This window comes from Papio anubis, chromosome 7 (genome assembly GCF_008728515.1).
Source record: "Papio anubis isolate 15944 chromosome 7, Panubis1.0, whole genome shotgun sequence".
NCBI lineage: Eukaryota > Metazoa > Chordata > Mammalia > Primates > Cercopithecidae > Papio > Papio anubis.
The window spans coordinates 102,942,740-102,967,383 of NC_044982.1; the positions used below are offsets into that span (position 1 = coordinate 102,942,740).

At 41.5% G+C, this 24,644-nt stretch overlaps 1 protein-coding gene across 1 annotated transcript in view; it reads right to left on the bottom strand.

Moving 5' to 3' along the window:
- AGBL1 (ATP/GTP binding protein like 1) overlaps positions 1 to 24,644 on the bottom strand; it is an 803,745-nt gene that overhangs the window by 723,107 nt on the left and 55,994 nt on the right. Inside the window, exons 2-5 of the mRNA XM_031669203.1 lie at positions 17,602 to 17,665; positions 15,827 to 15,973; positions 5,552 to 5,683; positions 1,202 to 1,295 (exon numbers count right to left, since the gene is read on the bottom strand). Coding sequence (XP_031525063.1) covers positions 1,202 to 1,295; positions 5,552 to 5,683; positions 15,827 to 15,973; positions 17,602 to 17,665 — 437 coding nt within the window. The remainder of the gene's footprint in view (positions 1 to 1,201; positions 1,296 to 5,551; positions 5,684 to 15,826; positions 15,974 to 17,601; positions 17,666 to 24,644) is intronic.

The following is a 24,644-nucleotide window of genomic DNA, read 5'->3' on the forward strand; positions in this document are numbered from 1 at the left end:
TAGAATTTAATTGAATTTCACTTTGCAATAAATTCACACCCTAGAGAAGATGCTTCCAAAATGAGAGACATAGAACACTGACCCCCCCTCCTTCCCCTAAAAAAAGTGATCTCAAAAAAAAGAAAAAAAGACAGTTCCCCGACTAAATCAATTTTGGATCAGGGTATACTAAATAACAGATATTCTCAATATGTGTTGGCTTTACAAAGACTCTGAGAAGTCTTACAGTAAAGAAACCAGTATTCAATACAGTATTTCTCAACTTATTGGATGAGATTTTTTTTTCACTGAGATATAATGTATTTCACTCTAGGAAATGCTTGGTGTAGAGAGCTGCAGGTGAGAATGGATGATAATGGCATAACTGTAGTGACCCAAGAGAAAAATAATCAGGTGGAACATGAGCCTAAGATTGATGCTAGGATGCAGAAAATATCATGGTTGGGCATGGAAATGTTACTCGCCAAATTACCTCATCTATCTTGGAAATTGGCTGAATTTCTTCTAATATTCTTTCAAGGTCCTCGCTGAGTCACTCCCATAAATGATGGATCTTAATGGTCCCGAATATCTCTAAAGCCTTCATGTCTAACCATCTCCCTTTTTAACTTGATGATTCACTCCACTCCAGCAAGCAGAGGCAGGGAGAACAGGCTGAGTTTCATTTTCCAATCATAAAAATACATCTCAAGACTAGCACATGACCATGATGGACTATTATAAGGCCCAGAACTCATGCCAGAAGTTTAACTGGCTGTCTCTTTAGAGACCCTGTCATTTCTGAAATGTCTTTTGAGGATTATATTTATTTATGGTAGAGTTGCTATGAGTAAAATGTATATACCTGAGGGCTTCAGGCAAAAATAACATGAGGTTTTGAGTCTGAAAGATCTGGATTCAAATCTCAACTCTACTATCTCCTAGCACGGTGACCTTGGATAAGGCTCTCAACACATTTTAACCTCCTCGTCTGAAAAAGAGAATAATAATATACCCATTCAGGGTTATCATGAGAATTAGAGGAAATGACTCATGGGTGTGGAGGGATGTAAGCTGGGAAGGGATAAAGACATGGTACCATATTTCCAAGGGAGAAATGATCACTAAACTGAGCTGGAAACATCATGAAAATATATGTGGGGCAATCTCCATCTCTCCGCCTGTTACAAAAAGGGCAGAAGTATTACATAGCACTCTGTACCTGATTGTTTGGGTGCGCTTTTGGGTATAAGGAGTAATAACCTTGAAAAGCAGTTCCATGGCTCCGTTAATTCCCAGCATGGCTCCCATGGAGACTAAGAAAGACAAAAGCACAGTAGTTATGGTCACATGTGGATGAGTTAAGGCTCAATACCTCCTTTAAATCTTTAAGGGGCAACCTGATAAACAAGATAGCTCCCTTTCTTTTCTACCCTGGTTGCACGTTCCTCTACAATTTCATACTCGGGTCTCCCACATGACTAAGGTAATGACTTGACTATGCCCCAACTAGAAAGTCAATGAAGAATCAGTTCTTCCTGCCCAGCAGTAACTAGACTGGGAAATTTTTGCCTTTTTGGCCAACTGGGTGGTTATAAAAACATTGCCATAGATCTGAATGATAGAAAGAAACTCAAAAGAGGTATCTGGTTAGATAAATACAACTTTTGGATGTTACTCTTGTCTCCAAGGATGCCCAGCTTCTCTCCAATATTCCCAGGACCCTACTCCACTTAGATCACTTTAGGTAGAGCTCTGCTCATGTCAAAAAATAAGGAGTCCACAGGACACAAAATAGAGCCAGTAAGCAGGAGGACAAAATTTTCAGTGGTACAAGGAAAGAGGGTTATCTTTTAAGGTGTGACTCTTGTCTGTCTTTCCTCCATTGGACTTGTGTTTTTAAGACAAAGGCCTATGAATGCCTCGTGCTTTAGGCTAGCCTTGATCTGAGAAAAGTAGGAACAAGAAATCTTAGAGAAGCAAAGAGAGGGAAACAAGGGTGGCTGACACTGAATTGCTCCAACCCTCAGGAAAGGGAGCTAAATGGAAATCTGAAGACTCCTCATCCCACTACAGTCTTTCAGATAGGGACTGCGACTGATGTCTTTGCTATTGCAGAGTGCATGTTCCTGGAACATCCACTATGCATATGTCCCTCCTGAGGCTAGTACATGAAGTAATTGCCTGGATCAAAATTCAGAGATTTGGCACCCTAGTCCGGTCCATCAATCTTCCACTCTTGTGGCTACTCACTCAGCTCTTGCTTCCGAATTGGGAAAACATACTAGAGAAAACTCTTGGCAAGTAATTCAAAAAAACTCTGGTATTGAGTAAGGGAAGAGTTAATTTTAAAAGCACTGATTCTAACATGGAAGATTTTAGGCTTGAAATTGGAAGAAGATAACAATAAGAAATCCTCACTGAGTTCACCTTTGTGGGTGCCTGTCCGAGGTTAGAGCTCTGGCAGCTCTGTAAACATCCTCATTGGCCATCTGAGAACTTCTGAAGGGTTCATTGGCTCTCACAGACTCATTAGGGTTCCAGCCAACTCCTTCTGAAGATAGGAGCTGTTTAGAAAGCTTTGCTGGAACATTCAACAGTGGCTAATAATTCATGGAAAAGATAGTAATCTACAGGCTTCTTGAACTCTGCTCGCCTCTCATCAGTAAATTCAATGTATAGAGAGTAACAGTATAATTTTTTTAAATACCTTATGGAACAGTGAGTTGGTATAATCAACAAAGGCTTAGAAGATGAATCAGATAGCCACCTCCTCATACCCACAGGAAAATCCCAGGACTTATCAGAACTCCAGCTGAAGGAATTTTTCTATATCTTCATAACCATTATATTTAAGGAAGGCAAGTTTTTCAGCCTATTTATGCTTTAGGAAACCAGGAAATGCTTCACATTTCAGTCTGCTGGCACACTACAAACATGGGTGGCACACCTTCTGTCTATTCGTTAATGAGAGTTGTCCTTTATACAAAGCCACAGTTCCTCTTTTCCTTTATTAGAGTTGGGTGTATACAAATCTACTCAGCCTTTCCCCAGTGCTTTCTGGTTTTCAGGTCAATATATGGGAGATGGGTGAGTAGAGGCTCCATCTGTGAACAAGGATTCAAGCGTCTATCCCGTTATTCCCCCAGAAATACTTTCTTTTTATGAGTCCTCCATGTTTATTAAGAGAATTTACCAACGAAAATCAAGTTATTGTGGCCGGGCACAGTGGCTCACACCTGTAATCCCAGCACTTTGGGAGGCTGAGGTGGGTGGATCACCTGAGGTCAGGAGTTCAAGACCAGCGTGGCTCTGTCTTTACTAAAAATACAAAAATTAGCCAAGTGTAGTAGTGAACACCTGTAATCCCAGCTACTCAGGAGGCTATAAGGCACAAGAATCATTTGCACCCAGGAGACAGGCTGCAGTGAGCCGAGATCGTGCCACTACATTCTAGCCTGGATAACAGAGAGAGATTGTCTCAAAAAAAAAAAAAAGGAAAAAGAAACAAAAGAAAAAAAAATCAGGCATTTTAGTCATTCTTGGGGTAATTAGAAATAAAAAGTCACCTATTAACTCCCCATATCTGTACTCATTCTACTACTTCAAAAGAGTAAGGGAAAAGTATAGGGCAGGGAAGAGAAACTAGCAATTATCAAGCAGTTGCCATGTGACAAACATGCCCATGAACATTCTCCTATTTACCCCATCTACCAAGTCTATGAGCTCCACTATGGCTAATCGTGTCCACTCTTAAATTCATACGTTAAAGCTCTAATCTTCAGTACCTCAGAGTAGGACTATATTTGGAGATAGGGCCTTTAGAGAGGGAATTATGTTAAAATGAGGCCATTAAGGTGGGCCCTAGACTAATGTGGACTTATGTCCTTATAAAAAGGGGGAATTTGAACACACAAAGAAACATCAAGAAAAAAAGCACACAGTAGTTCACGCCTGTGACCCCAGTACTTTGGGAGGCCAAGATGGATGGATTACCTGAGATTAGGAGTTCAACACCAGCCTGACCAACATGGTGAAACCCTGTCTCTACTGAAATACAAAAACTAGCCAGGCATGATGGCAGCTCCCTGCGATCCCAGCTACCCGCGATCCCAGCTACCCGGGAGGCTGAGACAAGAGAATTATCTGAACCTGGGAGGTAGAGATTGCAGTGAGCCAAGGTCACACCAGTGCCTGGGCAACAGAGTGAGACCTCATCTCAAAAAAAAAAAAAAAAGTGAGAAAATACATTTCTTTTGTTTAAGTCACATAGACTGTGGTATTTTGTTAAGGCATTAAGGCAGCCCTAGCAGAGTAATAGTAATCATTATTACTACTATGATTTTGTAAAGGATGAAACTGAGATTCAACACGTTAAGTACTCATGCTTCATGACTCATAAGAAATAGAATCACAGTCAAACTCAGGTCTTTTTGGCTCTAAGCCCACGTTCTTTCCCCTATCGACTATATAACCTTAAATAACTGTCACTTTCATTTCATAGGAAGGGAACTCAGAAAGAAGAAATGAAAGTCTATGCTCATTACATATGAGATAGGAGATATAGGATCTAATGTATTAGTAAAAAGTTTCCATATGGAATAGAATTAACATGAGTTCTGGAGTTAGAAATTCCGCCCTCGTGACTTTTTATCTATATGAATTCAAGCAATTGCTTCACCCTTTTTTTTTTCTTTTTAAGACAAGGTCACCCAGGCTGGAGTGCAGGCGCATGATCACTGCTCACTGCAGCCTTGACTTCCTGGGTTCAAGTGATTCTCCTACCTCAGCCTTCCAAGTAGCTGGAACTATAGGCACATGCCACCACACCCAGCTATTTTTTGTATTTTTAGTAGAGACCAAGCTGGTCTCAAACTCCTGGGCTCAAGCGATCTGCCCACCTCATCCTCCCAAAGTGCTGAGATTACAGGTGTGAGCCACCGTGCCTGGCCCTGCTTTACTCTTTAAAGTTTCTCCATCTAAGCTATAAAATTACGGGTCTAAATACAAAATTGCTATGATAATTGAAATAAATCAAATCAGGAGATAGCAAATAAGTATCAGCTGAGCTATAATGTTCCTAATAACTACCTGGAGGACCCTGTTGAGAAGGATCACAGGTTTTTTTAAATCATAAGGGATGTTGTAATCAATGAGCAATTTCAGGAATATGGTAGGGAGATCTGTGATGTGAGAGTCATTCTACCCAGATACAACACTTCAATGTGACAAGGACTAAATAAAGTCTGCCCTTCTCCTGTCATATCTTTTTTACCTTGTAGTACTCATAGAAAAGCCTAGAATGCTGTAATGTGTGACTGTCAAGAAGAAACAATATTGAAGTCCATCTCTAGGAGCAGACTCAAGAGCTCTACCTGGCTAAGGATAAAATGAAGAAATAACTTCTCACCTCCACAGCCTCTGGATTGTCAGCCTCCTTTATTTATCTGGCTGGGACTATCATGTGAATCTCTCACCCATGCTTTTCTTCCAAGCAGACCCTCACGCAGTTTCCATGTGTCCCAGCCCTGGTTTGGAAGCCATCCCCGAGAGCCACAATAGAGTCACTTACCACTGGAGGCAAACACACGCAGAGCCCAGAGACAGTGAAGGAGGTTCTGGCCATGGGATAAGTTCTTTCTGGCCAGAATCAATGTCACATCAAGTGCTTCCAATTCCAGGGCCTTCCGTCCAATCTTTTTATCTAAGAACACAAATCAATCTATCTTAGCTGCACTTCACATTGATTCTGGATTGTACAATGTGTGGAGTGCAGGAAGGGGAAGATGGTGAAGGAGGAGGATAATCATAGCCAAAGACATTTTTCAAACCTAGTGACAAATGCTGCTAAATATGTCCCCACTAGAACCAAATGAATAAAAAGAGCTAATTCAGGCTACACATATTTACGTGGAAGCTTGCGGGTTGAATAACTCTCAAGCCCCTATATTTAGGTTGTCCTCATACATTAACCGCAGTTCAAATGGGAATAAAGTTTTTTCTTTAAGACAATTCTAGAATTGAGAATATTTAATATTAATATAATTCTTGATACAACATTCAAATGTAATGTGTCAACTTGTATTGGATCTTGCTTTGAATATGTCTATAAAAGACAGTTGGGAACATTTGGAGAAATTGGAATGAATATAAATTACGCATGTATTTTTAATTTTATTGGGTTTGTAATAATGGTATTGTGATTATGTAGGGAAATGTCTCTTTTCAAAGAAATGCATTTGAAAGGATTTAGGAAGAAAATGCTACCTGCAATTTCTCTTAAAATATTTCAGATAAAAATAAATAGGTGAAGAAAATATGGCAAAATGTTAACAATGGTTAGAACTAAGTTTTATGTATATAAGAGGCCATCTTTCTATATGAGAGAAAGTTTTCATAATAAAAAGTCAAAACACATTTTTAAGAAAATAAAATTTTCACCTCTAATATTTCTTTGTTTCATTTTTATAATACTTTAATTTCTAGGGTACATGTGCACAACGTGCAGGTTTGTTACATATGTATACGTGTACCGTGTTGGTTTGCTGCACCCATCAACCTGTCATTTACATTAAGTATTTCTCCTAATGCTATCCCTCCCCCAGTCCTCCACCCCTTGACAGGCCCTGGTGTGTGATGTTCCCTGCCCTGTGTCCAAGTGATCTCATGGTTCAATTCCCACCTATAAGTGAGAACATGCGGTGTTTGGTTTTCTGTCCTTGTGACAATTTGATAAGAATGATGGTCTCCAGCTTCATCCATGTCCCTGCAAAGGATACGAACTCATCCTTTATTATGGTTACATAGTAGTCCCTGGTATATATGTGCCACATTTTCTTAATCCAGTCTATCATTGATGGACATTTGGGTTGGTTCCAAGTCTTTGCTGCTGTGAATAGTGCTGCAACAAACATACGTGTGCATGTGTCTTTGTAGTAGCATGATTTATAATCCTTTGGGTATATACTCAGTAATGGGATTGCTGAGTCAAATGGTAATTCTAGTTCTAGATCCTTGAGGAATCACCACACTGTCTTCCACAATGGTTGAACTAATTTACACTCCCACCAACAGTGTAAAAGCATTCCTATTTCTCCACATCTTCTCTAGCATCTGTTATTTCCTGACTTTTTAATGATCACCATTCTAACTGGTGTGAGATGGTATCTCATTGTGGTTTTGGTTTGCATTTCTCTGATGACCAGTGATGATGAACATTTATTTGCATGTCTGCTGGCTGCATAAATGTCTTCTTTTGAGAAGTGTCTGTTCATATCCTTTGCTCACTTTTTGATGGGGTTGTTTTTTTCTTGTGAATTTGTTTGAGTTCTTTGCAGATTCTGGATTAGCCCTTTGTCAAATGGGTAGATTGCAAAATTTTTCTCCCATTCTGTAGGTTGCCTGTTCACTCTGATGTTAGTTTCTTTTGCTGTGCAGAAGCTCTTTAGTTTAATTAGATCTCATTTGTCTATTTTGGTTTTTGTTGCCATTGCTTTTGGTGTTTTAGTCATGAATTCATTGCCCAGGCCTATGTCCTGAATGGTACTGCCTAGGTTTTCTTTTTGGGTTTTTATGGTTTTAGGTCTAATATTTAAGTCTTTAATCCATCTTGAATTAATTTTTGTATAAGATATAAGGAAAGGATCCAGTTTCAGCTTTCTATATATGGCTAGCCAGTTATCCCAGCACCATTTATTAAATAGGAAATTCTTTCTCCATTTCTGGTTTTTGTCAAGTTTGTCAAAGATCAGATGATTGTAGATGTGTGGTTTTGGTACCAGTACCATGCTGTTTTTGTTATGGTAGACTTGTGATATAGTTTGAAGTCAAGTAGCTTGATGCCTCCAGCTTTGTTCTTTTTGCTTAGGATTGTCTTGGCAATGCAGGCTCTTTTTAGTTCCATATGAACTTTAGTTTTTTCCAATTCTGTGGAGAAAGTTATTGGTAGCTTGATGGGGATGGCAGTGTATCTATAAATTACTTTGGGCAGAATGGCCATTTTCACAATATTGATTCTTCCTATCCACGAGCACGGAATGTTCTTTCATTTCTTTGTGTCCTCTTTTATTTCCTTGAGCAGTGGTTTGTAGTTCTCCTTGAAGAGGTCCTTCACATCCCTTGTAAGTTGGATTCCTAGGTATTTTATTCTCTTTGTAGCAATTGTGAATGGGAGTTCACTCATGATTTGGCTCTCTGTTTGTCTGTTAATGGTGTATAGGAATGCTTGTGATTTTTGCATGTTGATTTTGTATCCTGAGACTTTGCTGAAGTTACTCATCAGCTTAAGGAGATTTTGGGCTGAGACGATGGGGTTTTCTCAATATAAAATCATGTCATCGGCAAACAGGGACAATTTGACTTCCTCATTCCCTAATTGAATACCCTTTCTTTCTTTCTCTTGCCTGATTGCCCTGGCCAGAACTTCCAACACTATGTTGAATAGGAGTGGTGAGCATGGGCATCCTTGTCTTGTGCCGGTTTTCAAAGGGAATGCTTCCAGTTTTTTTGCCCATTCAGTATGATATTGGCTGTGGGTTTGTTATAAATAGCTCTGATTATTTTGAGATAAGTTCCATCAGTACCTAGTTTATTGAGAGTTTTTAGCATGAAGGACTGTTGAATTTTGTCAAAGGCGTTTTCTGCAACTATTGAGATAATCATGTGGTTTTTGTCTTTGGTTCTGATTATGTGATGGATTACATTTATTGATTTGTGTATGTTGAACCAGCCTTGCATCCCAGGGATGAAGCCTATTTGATCATGGTGGATAAGCTTTTTGATGTGCTGCTGGATTTGGTTTGCCAGTATTGCATTGAGGATTTTCACATCGATGTTCATAAGGGATATTAGTCTAAAATTCTTTTTGTTGTGCCAGGCTTTGGTATCAGGATGATTTGGGCCTGATAAAATGAGTTAGGGAGGATTCCCTCTTTTTCTATTCATTGGAATAGTTTCAGAAGGAATGATACCAGCTCCCTTTTATATCTCTGGTAGAATTCGGCTGTGAATCCATCTGGTCCTGGACTTTTTTCGGTTGGTAGCCTATTAATTATTGCCCCAATTTCAGAGCCTGTTATTGGTCTATTCAGAGATTCAACTTCTTCCTGGTTTAGTCTTGGGAGGGTGTATGTGTCCAGGAATTTATCCATTTCTTCTAGATTTTCTCGTATATTTGCATAGAGGAGTTTATAGTATTCTCTGATGGTAGTTTGTATTTCTGTGGGATCGGTGGTGATATCCCCTTTATCATTTATTATTGCATCTATTTAATTCTTCTCTCTTTTCTTATTAGCCTTGCTAGTGGTCTATCAATTTTGTTGATCTTTTCAAAAAACTAGCTCCTGGATTCACTGATTTTTTGAAGGGATTTTTGTGTCTCTATCTCTTTCAGTTCTGCTCTGGTCTTAGTTATTTCTTGCTTTCTGCTAGCTTTTGAATTTATTTGCTCTTGCTTCTCTAGTTCTTTTCATTGTGATGTTAGGGTGTTTCTTTCCTGCTTTCTCTTTTGGCCATTTAGTGCTATAAATTTCCCTCTACACACTGCTTTAAATGTGTCCCAGAGATTCTGGTATGTTGTATCTTTGTTCTCATTGGTTTCAAAGAACATCTTTATTTCTGCCTTCATTTCATTATGTACCCAATAGTCATTCAGGAGCAGGTTGTTCACTTTCCACATAGTTGTGCGGTTTTGAGTGAGTTTCTTAATCCTGAGTTCTAATTTGATTGCACTGTGGTCTGAGAGACAGTTTGTTGTGATTTCTGTTCTTTTACATTTGCTAAGGAGTGCTTTACTTCCAATTATGTGGTCAATTTGGGAATAAGTGTGATGTGGTGCTGAGAAGAATGTATATTCTGTTGATTTGGGGTGGAGAGTTCCGTAGACATCTATTAGGTCTGCTTGGTGCAAAGCTGAGTTCAGGTCCTAGATATCTCTGTTAACCTTCTGGTTTGTTGATCTGTCTAATGTTGACAGTGGGATGTTAAGTCTCCCATTATTACTGCGTGGGAGTCTAAGTCTCTTTTTAGGTCTCTAAGGACTTGCTTTATGAATCTGGTTGCTCCTGTATTGGGTGCATATATATTTAGGATAGTTAGCTCTTGTTGAATTGATCCCTTTACCATTATGCAATGGCCTTCTTTGTCTCTGGTTTAAAGTCTGTTTTATCAGAGACTAGGACTGCAACCCCTGCTCTTTTTTTTTTTTTTTTTTTTTTTTTTTTTCGCTTTCCATTTGCTTGCTAGAGCTTCCTCCATCCCTTTATTTTGAGCCTATGTGCATCTCTGCACATGAGATGGGTCTCCTGAATACAGCACACTGATGGGTCTTGACTCTTTATCCAATTTGCCAGTCTGTCTTTTAATTGGGGCATTTAGCCCATTTACATTTAAGGTTAATATTGTTATATGTAAATTTGATCCTGTCATTATGATGTTCGCTGGTTATTTTGCCCATTAATTGATGCAGTTTCTTCATAGAATTGATGGTCTTTACAATTTGGCATTTTTTTGCAGCTGCTAGTACCGGTTGTTCCTTTCCATGTTTAGTGCTTCCTTCAGGGGCTCTTGTAAGGCAGGCCTGCTGGTGACAAAATCTCTCAGCATTTGCTTGTCTGTAAAGGATTTTATTTCTCCTTCACTTATGAAGCTTAGTTTAGCTGGATATGAAATTCTGGATTGAAAATTATTTGCTTTAAGCATGCTGAATATTGGCCCCCACTCTCTTCTGGCTTGTAGGGTTTCTGCCAAGAGATCTGCTCTTAGTCTGATGGGCTTTCATTTGTGGATAACTCGACCTTTCTCTCTGGCTGCTCTTAACACTGTTTCCTTCATTTCAACCTTTGTGAATCTGACAATTATGTGTCTTGGGGTTGCTGTTCTCGAGGAGTATCTTTGTGGTGTTCTCTGTATTTCCTGAAGTTGAATGTTGGCCTGCCTTGCTAGGCTGGGAAAGTTCTCCTGTACAATATCTTGCAGAGTGTTTTCCAACTTGGTTCCATTCTCCCCATCACTTTCAAGTACAACAATCAAATGTAGACTTGGACTTTTCACATAGTGCCATATTTCTTGGAGGCTTTGTTCATTTCTTTTTATTCTTTTTTTCTCTAACCTTGTCTTCTCACTTTATTTCATTAATTTGATCTTCAATCACTGATACCCTTTCTTCCACTTAATCGAATTGGCTATTGAAGCTTGTGCACACATCATGAAGTTCTTGTGCCATGATTTTCAGCTCCATGAGGTCATTTAAGGTCTTCTCTACACTGTTTATTCTAGTTAGCCATTCATCTAATCTTTCTTCAAGGTTTTTTAGCTTCTTTGCGATGGGTTCAAACATCCTCCTTTAGCTCAGAGAAGTTTGTTATTACCAACCATCTGAAGCCTACTCATCAAAGTTATTCTCCATCCAGCTTTGTTCCATTGCTGGCGAGGAGCTGTGATCCTTTGGAGAAGAGATACTCTGATTTTTAGAATTTTCAGCTTTTCTACTCTGGTTTCTCCCCATTTCTGTGGTTTTATCTACCTTTGATCTTTGATGTTGGTGATCTACAGATGGGGTTTTGGTGTAGATTATCTTTTTGTTGATGTTGATGCTATTCCTTTCTGTTTGTTAGTTTTCCTTCTAACAGTCAGGTCCCTCAACTGCATGTCTGTTGGAGTTTGCTGGAGTTCCACTACAGACCCTGTTTGCTGGGTATCACCAGAGGAGGCTGCAGAACAACAAATATTGCAGAACAGCAAATATTGCTGCCTGATCATTCCTCTGGAAGCTTCATCCCAGAGGGAGAGCTGCCTATATGAGGTGTCTGTTGGCCCCTACTGGGAGGTGTCTCCCAGTTAGGCTACATGAGGGTCAGCGACCCACTTGAGGAGGCAATCTGTCCATTCTCAGAGCTCAAACACCATGCTGAGAGAACCGCTGCTCTCTTCCGAGCGGTCAGACAGGGATGTTTAAGTCTGTAGAAATTGTCTGCTGCCTTTTGTTCAGCTATGCCCTGCCCACAGAAGTGGAGTCTAGAAGCAATAGGCCTTGTTGAGCTGTGGTGGGTTCTGTCCAGTTCAAGCTTCCTGGCTTTGTTTACATACTCAAGTCTCAGCAATGGCAGACGCCCCTCCCCCAACCAGGCTGCTGCCTCACAGATTGATCTCAGACTGCTGCGCTAGCAGTGAGCAAGCCTCTGTGGGCGTGGGACCTGCCAAGCCAGGCACAGGAGAGAATCACCTTGTCTGCAGGTTGCTAAGACCTTGGAAATAGTGCAGTATTTAAGTGGGAGTGCCCCGTTTTTTCAGGTAGTCTGTCAGGGCTTCTCTCGCCTAGGAAAGGGAAATCCCCCAACCCCTTGTGCTTCTCAGGTGAGGTGACACCTCGCCCTGCTTCACCTCACCCTCCGTGGGCTTCACCGACTGTCCAACCAGTCCCGATGAGATGAACAAGGTACCTCAGTTAGAAATGCGGTAATCACCCATCTTCTGCATGGATCACACCGGGAGTTGCAGACTGAAGCTGTTCCTATTCAGCCATCTGGAGCTGTTCCTATTCGGCCATCTTGGAACACCCCCCATTTCCTCTCTAATATTTATAAATTACTGCTCCAAATAAACTGACACCTAGTGTTACAAATAAGTCCTCATTATTTTAATAATTAGAAAATAAGCATAGAAAAAGAAACACGTATTTTATGTTCCTTGTCCCCACTATGATACCAGTCAATGGGTGATGTCTAAATCATCATGTTTGTTTTTGCAAGAATACATCACTATCAGATTTATTGCAGGCAGAAATGAATAAAACAGAAAAAAATCCTAAACCTGGTTTACTGATACGTACCTCTGGACCAAAGGACAACAGCAAAGAGGTTGTAATTGAACCTACATAACCCATTCCCTTCATCAGAAAAGAGATATATCTATCCCATTCCTTCATGAGCAGCCAACCTCATTTCTGTTCTGTTCAGGTCAGCCCATGGCAACCTGAATGTCAATGTCAAGGACTATAACCCCTTGATGGCAGAAACTGTGGTGATGTAATCACTACAATAGTAATATCAAGGTGAATAACTTGGAAATCACTGGCCTGGTGTATCTCTCATGTCTCTCTTTCTCCTACAATATCCATACGACCCTAGTTTGCCAGGGCCCTGAACCACATGATAAGCATGTGACATACAATACCTTGTTTAATCCTCACAGCACCCTAGAATTAAGTAGAGTCATCCCTCAGTATCCACGTGGGATTGGTTCCAGGATTCCCACAGATATCAAAATCCACAGATGCTCAAGTCCCTGATATAAAATGGTGTAGTATTTGCATATAACCTACACACATCCTCAGACCTTACATCATCTCTAGATTACTATAATACTTAATCTAAGGTAAATGGTATGTAAATAGTTGTTATAATGTATTGTTTAGGGAATAATGACAAGAAAAAAGTTTGTACATGTTTAGTACAGATACAATTTTTAAAAATACTTTCAATCCAATGTTAATTGAATCCATGAGTGCAGAACCCACAAAAATGGAGGGTCAACTGTACAGATAGCTCTATTTTATACATAAGGGCACAATGCTCAGAAAGTTTAAGTACTTTGTCCAAGGTCACATAGCTAATAAGTGTCAGGGCCAGGCCTGAAACCCAGGTGTGACTCCCCAGCTTATACCGTTTATGGTATATATCAAGTCTCTGTGGTCCTTTCCTGGAGTCCACCTGGCCCACTCTTTGCTTTACTGACTTCTCATTCTTGAAGTTTTAGCTCCAATGTCACCTCTCCTGACCAGACCAGTCTAGTGTAACATCACTCTTGCTTCCTCTTACAGCACTCATCATAGTCTGCTATCGCCAAGTTATTTGTTGATTTGCTGGCCTTCTCCCCTTGAACATAAGTTTCATGAGAGCAGGTCCTTAACTGCCTTGGTCATCATGGTGTTCCTAGTGCCTGAAGCACCTGGCCCTAGGAGATATCCAGTAAATATATCTGTTGAATATTCATTGAATGAATTGTATTGATTTTTTCTGGGACATGCTCATGCAGGTGTTGGCAAAAGCCTAGTTCTCCATTATTATCAGCAGAATGTTGAATAGACTTAGAGGAGAGATCCAAATATTTAAAAGAAGAGTGCTCCAGAACCCCTGGGCCCTTGGCTGTCACTGATAGCACGGGACATCAAAGGTCCACCTTTCAGAGGATCTGAGCTTCTCAGCTGTGACCTATATAAGACTCAGCACACAATTAGAACTTAACACTTGCCACTCGTTTGCAATGTTTGTGTGAGTCCTGAGTGCCCATGCTTTTAAACTGTGCTCCAAGAACTTCTAGAGTTTTCAGGAAATGTTTCAGGGTTTTCCTTGGTGAAAGAGAAATGACTATGGAGCCAAAATGGAAAGAACTCTAGGTCCTTCCTCCATCTTCCCTTCAACTAGGAATGTTCCACTTCTGTGTGACTTGTAGTGGGTTGAATAGTGGCCCCCAAAAATTCATGTCCACCCAGAAGCTCAGAATGTTATTCTTTTGGGAAATAGAGTCTTTGCAGATTTTATTATAAATTAGAGTGGGTCCTAAATCCTATGACTGATGTCCTTACACAAAGAGGAAATGATACAGAGGAGAACACCATGTGAAGACGGAGGCAGAGATTGGAGTGATGCATTTACAGTCCAAGAAACACCAAGGATTTCTGGCAACCCTCAGAGGAGAGAGGCATGGAACCGATTCTCCCTCAGAGCCTCCAGAAGGAACCAACCCTGCCAACACCTTGATTTTGGACTTCTGATCTCCTAACAGCCTTCTGTTGTGTTAAGCTAATCAGTTTGTGGCAATTCATTATGGCATCTCCAGGAAACTAGTACACTTATGTAATAGACTTTCTTTTTTTAACTTTTAAGTTCAAGGGTAAATGTGCAGGTTTGTTACATAGGTAAACTTGTGTCATGGGGGTTTGTTGTACAGATTATTTCAGCACCCAGGTATTAAGCTAGTACTCATTAGTTATTTTTTCTAATCCTCTCCCTCGTCTTACCCTCCTGATCTTCAGACAGGTCCCAGTGTGTGTTGTTCCCCTCTGTGTCCATGTGTTCTCATCATTTAGCTTCCACTTATAAGTGACAACATGAGGTATTTGGTTTTCTGTTTCTGCTTTAATTTGCTAAGGATAATGGCCTCCAGCTCCACCTATGTCCCTGCAAAGGACATGATCTCATTCTTTTTTATGGCTATATAGTATTCCACAGTGTATATGTACCACATTTTCTTTATCCAGTCTATTATTGATGGGCATTTAGGTTGAGTCCATGTCCTTGTAACTGTGAATAGTGCTGCAATGACCAAATGCATGCAGATGTCTTTATAATAGAATGATTTATATTCCTTTAGTTATACACCCAGCAATAGGATTGCTAGATCGAATGGTATTTCTGTCTTTAGGTCTTTGGGGAATCATCACATTGTTTTCCACAATGGTTGAACTAACTTATACTCCCACCAACAGTGTAAGTGTTCCTTTTTCTCCACAACCTTGTGATGCAACTTTTAGACATGTTCTATTTATTTTTAAAATGATTAAAAACTGCATTGGACTATCTCCCCTCCTTTCCCCCATATGATCCATGCCCCCATGTAGTCCATGTTTGTTCTGGGCTCCGTGCTGAGCACCACACCTTGGATGAGCTGACATCAAATTCAACAAAATTCCCTCTCCTATGGGGCTGCTCCTGCCATCACCATCAAGGTGTCCAGAACCTCCCTTCCACTTCCTCCCTGTGCTTCTCCACCAGAGCTTCCCAAATTGCACTCATGATAACAACCCTAGAAGTGCCTTTTCAGTCAGCTTTAGTTATTGGAGTATGAGTACCTCTCAGGCCAACTTTGGCCAGCAGCCGGAAGAGAGGCAGGAGGATGTCATAGTCTGGAGAAGCTGTCCTCGCTGTGTCTACCAGGGTCTGCAGAAGAGCCTCACTGCCACCCTTGCTGATCATGTAGTGAATTCTCCGGTCTGTGCCTGAGGGGAAGCCAGAGGAAAGATGAGCCACAAGTAATAATCCCCATTTTCCTTGGAGCAGAAGACAGACCTGACAGCTAGAGACAGAGTAAGAATTAGTTCATTTCAATACATAAAATTGTGTAGTTCTTGAAGCAACCTGTGTTAAAGTTGCACTATCCGTTAAGGAAAGAGGGTTGTGAAATGGGAAAATAGTGGAATATTTAAGAACCTAGTTGTGTTTGGCTGCAACGGCTGTAATAAATAGAGCTTACCTGAGAATCTGTTGAATATTTGGTATATGTATGTGTATGTGTGTACATGTATGTGAATATGCATATACGCTTTTGTATAATCATATACTTAGAAGAGGGAATCTCAGTATCCCTCTGCTATACATTTCAATCTTCCGTAACAAGGATTGGGATGATGGCCTAATCTGGAATCATTGTATTGATGGCATAATGATTTTCTGATGCTGGCCTTCAGAAACTGATGGGAGAAAATTACAGAAACCACTGGAATAATCCCTTGAGAAAGAAACATCCAGTCATCCTATCTAGGGAATTTTGAAGAGAGTCTAGAGCTATGATGAACTATTGATCTTTCTACCTAAGTACAATTTTGAACAGGGATCTCCTCCACCTTGCCCAAGGACAAACTCAAAAGCAACGATTTCATTTCAGCTTGGCCTTGGTTGATTCTCTCTATGCACAGGGCAAAGTTGACCTAACAAAGGTGGCCAACAGGGTGGTGCGTTATCAAAGAAGACCACCTGATTTTTTATCCTAATGAAAAGTAGCATTCTCTGCAAGAGGCACAGTAATCACCACCTTATCAGAGGGAGAACTTCAAGGTTTCGTCTTAAGAGTTTCAGACACCTCTGGACAAATGTAAGACAGCACTATCCAAGAAAACGAGTGACTTCACTTACACAGGTCCCACACAAAAGACTAAACGTAAGTCATCCTGCCAGTGGAGCATAGCACAAACCATGGTAAGACCCCAATATGATGGGCCCCTTCTCCTTGAAACCATAATCCTGAGGATCTACGGGTCTGGAGTGTCATTTATTTCTGATATTGCTTGTTTGGTGTTAGTATTTCTTTCTAAAGTAATGTGGCCAGCATACATAAAAATGCAAATTGAGTGAGAGTTAGAATGTTCAAAAATCTCAGTAAGAACTTGAGCGAATAGAAGCATGCTCCAGTTAATCCCGTTGATTCCAATGTAGTCGACTCTGTTATCTTATCTCTGAAAACGTGATGCTTACATGCTTCCAAATTCAGCTCCTGCCTGATATTCCTGCCTCTACTTGAAATAGCCAAGGTAGCTTCTGATACTCGGCTCTCTTAAATAGGTCACAATGGAAGTGAGCAGAGCAAGAAGAGGGGTAGAACCACGGAGGGTTACTACTAAATCTAATTTCACCCTCAATGGTAGGTGAGAAGACTGAGGAGTGCAAGTACAATCAGTCCAGGTTACTTGGGTCTTATTAACCTTACAGAAAAAAGATGGGCTAGTGATGCTGCCTTTCACAGGAAATTGAAGCAAGAGCAAACCCCCAGGTCACAGAGGTGCCTGGGAGAGATCACAGCCAGCAGGCTCCACGTCCACCATATGAAGGCATAAGGACATGGCCTACTCACCAACAGAAAGCAGATCTCCGAGGACCTTGAGGATGGTCAGGATGGACTTCTTGTCGGAGGAGCTCTGCAATGAGAACACAGGCAGCCATATTTAAGAATGCAAGAGGAAGGAGCTGGATGATCAGGGATGCACATGGAATGGTAGAGCTCTACTTCCTGCCATAGAGAAAGACTTACTGCAGCAAAAGGACAGACAAGGGGACTCACTTGGTAAGGGAACCAGGGGTTGTGCCTCCCTCCATATTTAGTCTTCGGAACCCCTCTTTGCAGACCTATCTTGTAGTAACATCAGCAAGACAAACAAAAGAATAAGCAATAATGATTTACACAGAAAACAAGGAAGCAAAAGGGACTTTGTGGGCCAGGATAGCACAGGTCTGTTATTTCAGTAGACTTGGCTTATTTTTATTTGAGATGAAGTCTTGCTCTATTGCCCAGGCAGGGGTGCAGTGGTGTGATCTCCACTCACTGCAACCTCCGCCTCCAGGGTTCAAGCGGTTCTCCTGCCTCAACCTCCCAAGTAACTGGGGCTACAGGCGTGTGCCACCACACCTGGCTAGTTTTTTTGTGTTTTTAGTAGAGACGAGTTTCCACCATGTTAGCCAGGATGGTCTCTATCTCCTAACCTCGTTATCCACCTGACTCGGCCTCCCAAAGGGATTACAGGCATGAGCCACCGCAGCTGGCTGGCTTATTTTTAAATACAGCACAAAGGAAAGAGACAGAAATCCACTAAAATGTTCTGATGAAAAGACTTCCCTGACTGACAAGAATGAACTCCTCCTTTTCTCAAGAGAATCCCAGGGTGCTGCCAAATCCTATTATGAAAAAACTCTAAGGAGTTTCTGCAATACTTGACACTTTATCCTCTGTTATACAGAAAAGAACCCTGAATTCAGAGACAGTGTGGACTTGCTGAGTCTCCTGAGGTAATACATACACAAAGCCAGAAGTACCACTCAGTCCAGCCTCCCAAAATCAGGCCAGTGCTCTTCGCACTGTAAGATATTTGGAGGAGAGGGTATTTTGTTTAAGGCAAAGCCTTAATCTTCCCATTTATAAGACTCATGCTCCTCATCTGCTTCAAAGGCCTCAATAATTCCCCATCACATGTAGGATAAAGTCATAGCTCATTAATAGAATTTCCAAAGCTCTTTATGATCTTGTCCTTCTTATGTCTTCAGCTTCATTATTCATTACAACACCCTTGCCTGAAATATATGCTTTAGCAACACAGAACCTCTTGGAGTTTCCTGATCAAACCATGCCATTTCATGCCTCTGTAGCTTTGATCACACTCTTCCCTCTTCCTGCAGCACTTTTCCTTACCTCTCAGCCTGGTCAATGCCAGCTCACCCTTCAAGTGCACTCCGGCTCCACAAGATCCCCATCCAACCCTCAAGCTGGGTCTGGAGTCCCTTCTATCTCCACATCACTCTGGGCTCGGCTCTGACATTGCACTTACAACATGGTGTTGGTATCATGGTATAATCTTGCTTCCCACTCCACCTCCACTAGGTATGAAGATATTTAAAGAAGAAATCAAGTTTTGTGTATATCTCTTTCCTGCACCTGGCACAAGGATCTTCCATAAAAGGTGTGCAAATATTTGTTGAATGGAACCAAACCGAACCAAAAAGAACTACAAGGAGGCCATGAAGTCCAACAACATCCCCAAAGGCAGATGATGCCTACACTTTCTTCAGTCCCAGCTTTAAGACACCCCAGGCTCTTAAAGGGTTAAAATCAGACTTCAAAACTCCAGCCAGGGCTACTTGCTTCAGCACAAAATTTAAGAGAGCATAAAAAATTTTAAAAATTTTTTTAAAAACCCACAGTAATCAACATAAATATTTTTACAAATCAAAATTAATTAATTGGCTGGGCACAGTGGCTCAAGCCTGTAATCCCAGCACTTTGGGAGGCCGAGACGGGTGGATCACGAGGTCAGGAGATCGAGACCATCCTGGCTAACATGGTGAAACCCCGTCTCTACTAAAAAAAATACAAAAAAAAAAAAACTAGCCGGGTGAGGTGGCGGGCGCCTGTAGTCCCAGCTACTCGGGAGGCTGAGGCAGGAGAATGGCATGGACCCGGGAGGCGGAGCTTGCAGTGAGCTGAGATCCGGCCACTGCACTCCAGCCTGGGAGACAGAGTGAGACTCCGTCTCAAAGGAAAAAAAAAAAAATTAATTAATTAATTTAAAAAATCAACTAATTGGTTAACACCTATGTGCAGGTATTTGAGAAGCCCCCCCGAGGGTGAAGAATTTGGCATCTGACTGCACTATGACTCCCGGAGGAGCAGCCACAACATGCACGGGGAATACCAAGACCTGACCACCACGGGCACTGTCACCCAGTGCTACCCAGACATGGGATCCCCACACCATGCCCCGCCCACTCCATCTAGCTTATGAAGCTGGAGGAGATTGTTCCCAGCAAGTGCCACCAGCCCACAATCAAGCAGTTCCACAACTCCAAGAACAAGTTCCCGCTGCTCCACTGGGTCCTGTGCTGTCAAGGCAAGCCATGCTTCACCACCAAGAGACCCAACACCTTCTTCTAGGTGCCAGGCCCTCTCACCCAGGTGTGCCCCAATTAAACTCAGGAACACCCTGGTTTTAAAAAAAAATCAATTAATTTTGATTTGTAAATTACTTGATGAACAAGGTATCAAAATTTAACTGTCTAACTCCTATTCTGAGAGGGAATCTCAAGATACTTGATGTCTACACTTACCCAGGAGGAAGACCTGGGTTTACTCTAACGTCTTCTCCACTGGGAGCTTTGGGCTAACAAGGGCAATCTTGGCATATGCTTTGCTAATGCCTCTCATCACATCTGCACTGAAGGTTAACAGATGATATCATTCTCTGAATCCCCAAGTCCACACCATCCCCTGGCAACTGTGACATATACGTGTACCAACGTGGGTGCCTCTCCCTCTGTAGTCTATGAAAAACTAGAAATAAGAATGGAGGAGCAGTCCAGAAACTGATCCATTATTTGGGGGAATTTTCAGGACTCTAGCCCTTTGAAAGTGAACCCAAAGATGGCTCACAGAAGAAAATGAAGTCTCTGGAATTGACTTCCTGATCAGTACGGACATTTCTGGATAGACCTGTAGCATACCTCATCTTTCTGTGAAGAGGAGAGGCATAAAAGCCTTTGGAAAGGCTGTACAAATGTTGAGTAACTTTTAAAATGCCAAAGTCATTAGTTGATTATAAATCATGAGCAAGGAAAAGGAAAATAAGAGAGAAAATGGAGAGATAAGAAAAAGAGGAAGGAGAAAAGGGAAAGAGGAAAACTAATAAGGTAAAAACTGATTAAAGGGGAATAAAAGATCCAGATATAATTTATTTTCATTCAATGATTCATGCATTCATCTCGCAGACATTCATTGGGAATCATCTATATTCCAGCCACCAAGCTAGGCACTGAGGATAAAAATGGATGACGGCACAACCTTCCTTCATGAGGCTCCAGGCTGGCTGAAATGAACAGCTGGCAGACAGTACCCAAGACAGCAAGGGCTGTGACAAAGGTAAACTGGGAGAAGTAGAGAGAATCCTAGAAAGAAACATTGAACCCAGCCAGATCCATGAGTGATGACTCTTGAGAAACCTCTCAGAAGCTAAACAGGGTAGGTCTGGTTAGTACTTGGATGGGAGACTCTTGAGAAACCAAGTTGAAAGGGGAGAAAAGAGTGTTCCCGCTATGATGCAGCTCTGTGTGTTCCGAGGGCAGCATGACAGGGCATGGGAGGCTGGGGGATGAATCCATCTGCAGTATGACCAGATTGAATAAAGCAGACGGTGAAGGGAATTGCACATTATTTGTAGGCAAGAACTAGGTCTTATTCATCTCTCTATTCCCACCTCACAAGGTATAATAGATAATCCCTATATTTTATTAAATTAATTCCTCAAGCTAAGGAATGGCCTGCTTTATTACAATGCCCACTGATACTCCCTGAGAACAAGCGCTGTCTTCTATGGTTCTGTTGTATCTGCCAGCACAGATATAGGACTGGGCATATGGTATATATTAAATCAACATCCTTAAATTGGTTTGACCTGTGGCCAACATCGTATGCCGCACAAACATCAGCCATTCCTCTGGAGTTGCCTCTGAGAAAACCCCATTTGCTTCGAATGCAGGATGGTAGAGTGCTGATGGAGGATGTGGGTCTCTCTCCCCTGCCCAGGGAATAGGCCATGGCTCATCTCCTCTAAGCTTTTTCTCTTTCATGTGGTTGGTTTAGAGGAGAATATGAACCCAGATCAGCAATAGAAAACCTGAGAGGACATCTGCAGGATTTTGGAAAAAGATATTCTCCAGAAGTTAAAAAATAATTTAAAACAAAACACAAAAATATTTCCTGTGTTTGGATATTGTCATATGAAGACAAATTTTGGGTCCTCAGTGACTAGCAAGCCACCAGATGAACTCTATGGACCCCCCCCCCCAACCTGTGAACTTTCAAATAAGTGAAATAATGAATATCTTCACTTATAAAAGTCACTTTCAGTAAATTCAGATGTGACAGAGAAAAGAAAATTTTGCACCTCCATGTGCTCTCTTCCCAAGTACTGTGGTCTTAAAAAATAGGAAAGAAATTGATTTCACAAACAAACCAGAGAGACAGCTCACCAGGAGAATCCTGCCATCCCATAGAAACTAAGAGACAGTGCCATCCTACAGACATTCAGTTCATAATGCCCTCACTCAGTGCTGAGCCAGAATAGAGCAGTATAAATGGTTTTACTTTAAGTAAAAATTATGGTGATCAGTGGAGAAAAACAATCTCAATTGGCATTAATTTATGTACTGCTACATTTACCAATAAATATTTTACACTATTTAGAAGAATAACACAAAGCCGTTATCTCACCCACAGTAATAATAAATGAGCAGTTAAAGAAGGCAGGATGTGATGTGCCTTGATTTTCCTTTAATGATCCTTTGAAATGAAACATTGAGTAATCCCCTGTTGTTGAAGACATTTCTATTAAAAAAAAAAAAATGTATCTACCAAGCTTGCAGGGAGACGCAGGGAGTTGGAAGAACAGTGTTTTACGTAGTCTGCGGGGTTTTGAACTGCAATTTTCTCAAATAGCGTTTTGAATGTGTCACTCCCTGCTTTAAAATCTTCTATGTATCCCTGTTGCCTTCCTCCTCCCAACTCCTTATCAGGGTATGAAAATGACGCCCTTTACGTCACTCTGCCTCTGGAGGCTCAGCTGCAGCCACTCCTCCTACCCCAACACTCCATGCCAACGATACAGAACCAGTTATTATGCACCAAGAGCATCACGGGTACCTCTGCTCTCAAGTCTGGGCTCAGGCTGACGCAGGCTTGAGTATCATTTCTCCCCACTCGTTGTAGCATATGTTAATTCTCAGCTCCAGCTCCTTTTCTATATGGTTTTCCCAGCTAACCTACCTTCCCAGCCCCCATTACACACAATTGCCACATATGTCTGCTCATGTTGGGCTCTGCACAACTCCAGGGCTGCTGTTCACAAAGACTACAATGTGATTGGTGCCCCACCAAGTGGGGTGCTGTGGCAGCCTGGCCTCTCCAAGAACACAATTATTTGTTCTAATTCATTGTCCAACAAGGCTTTGTACACACCTTTTATTAAAATTCTTACTTGATCCTGGTTATTTTCTTACATCTCTGTTCTCATTGTCTATTTTGGGGGTAACAAACTACCTCAAAACTTAGTGCCTTAGAACAATGGCCTTTTAATTCTAACTGTGGATTTTGTGGGTAGGTAAATTTGGCTAGAACTTGGCTGGGAGATTCTTCTGCTTCCCATGGTATTAACTGAGGTCACTGAGTGCCACTCAACTGGCAGATGCACTAGACTGGAGGGTCTGTGATGGTTTCAATCACGTCTGGCACCTTGACAGGTATAGCTAGAAGACTGGGCACACTTGGACTATTGACCAGAATGCCCACATATGTATTTTTCAGCATAATAGTGTTAAGGTACTTGGACCTCTTCCATGGCAGCTGGCTTCCCCTAGATCAAATATTCTACAAGAACCGGGTGAAAGTTGCAAGGCTTCTTTTGTCTTAGCCTCAGAAGGTCAAACATCACTTCCGCCACATTCTACTGATTAATCAAATCAATCTGGATGCTAGTCCAAATTCAAGGGGAGGGGAGTTAGACTCTACCCCTCAACTAGAGAAGTAGAAAAGAATTTTCAGCCACCTTTAATCTCCCACACTCACTTTAGACTGTGAGCTCCTCTAGAGCAAGATTTTTGACTCATTCCTCTTGCTCTTCCCTGATCCTAGCATGGGGTGTTTCACACAGTAGTCATTCAAGAAACTATGGAATGATATGAGATGGGATTCAAACTTAATATGCAATCTGACAGAGTCTTGCCATTCTGCTCTTGATGCCAAGATGTAAAGTCCATCCCAGTGAGAACATTGTTACAGAAGTTTACAAGGTGCACAGCTCAATTTTTCTGTCAATCTAGCAACTGAGCAAGCAAATATAGAGTGCCAACTATGTGTCAGCATTTTAGTATGTCTTTTGTGTTGTTATTTTTCAAGCTTAAGATTGGGTAATTTATAAAGAAAAGAAGTGTATTTAGCTCATATTCTGCAGGCTGTACAAGAAGCACAGCCCCGGCATCTGCTTTTGGTGAAAGTGTCAGTCTACTTCCACTCACGGTGCAAGGCAAGAGGAGCCTGCATGTGCAAATCACAGGGTAAGCGAGGAAGTGAGAGAAGGAATGGAAGTGCCAGGCCTTTTCAACAACCGGTTCATGTGGGAACCAAGAGTGAGAACTCACTCACTGCTGCGACAATGGCACTCAGCCATTCATGGGGGATCTGCCCCTATGATCCAAACACCTCTCATTCCATGGTTTCCTGAATGCCTACTCTGTGCAAGGCCCCAGGGCCCCATCGGGCCCCAACTCCAACATCGGGGTTCAGATCTCAACATGTGACTTGGTGGGGGCAAACAAATCATATTCGAAACATGGCAGTCAAACACAGTGTGAAAAAATAGG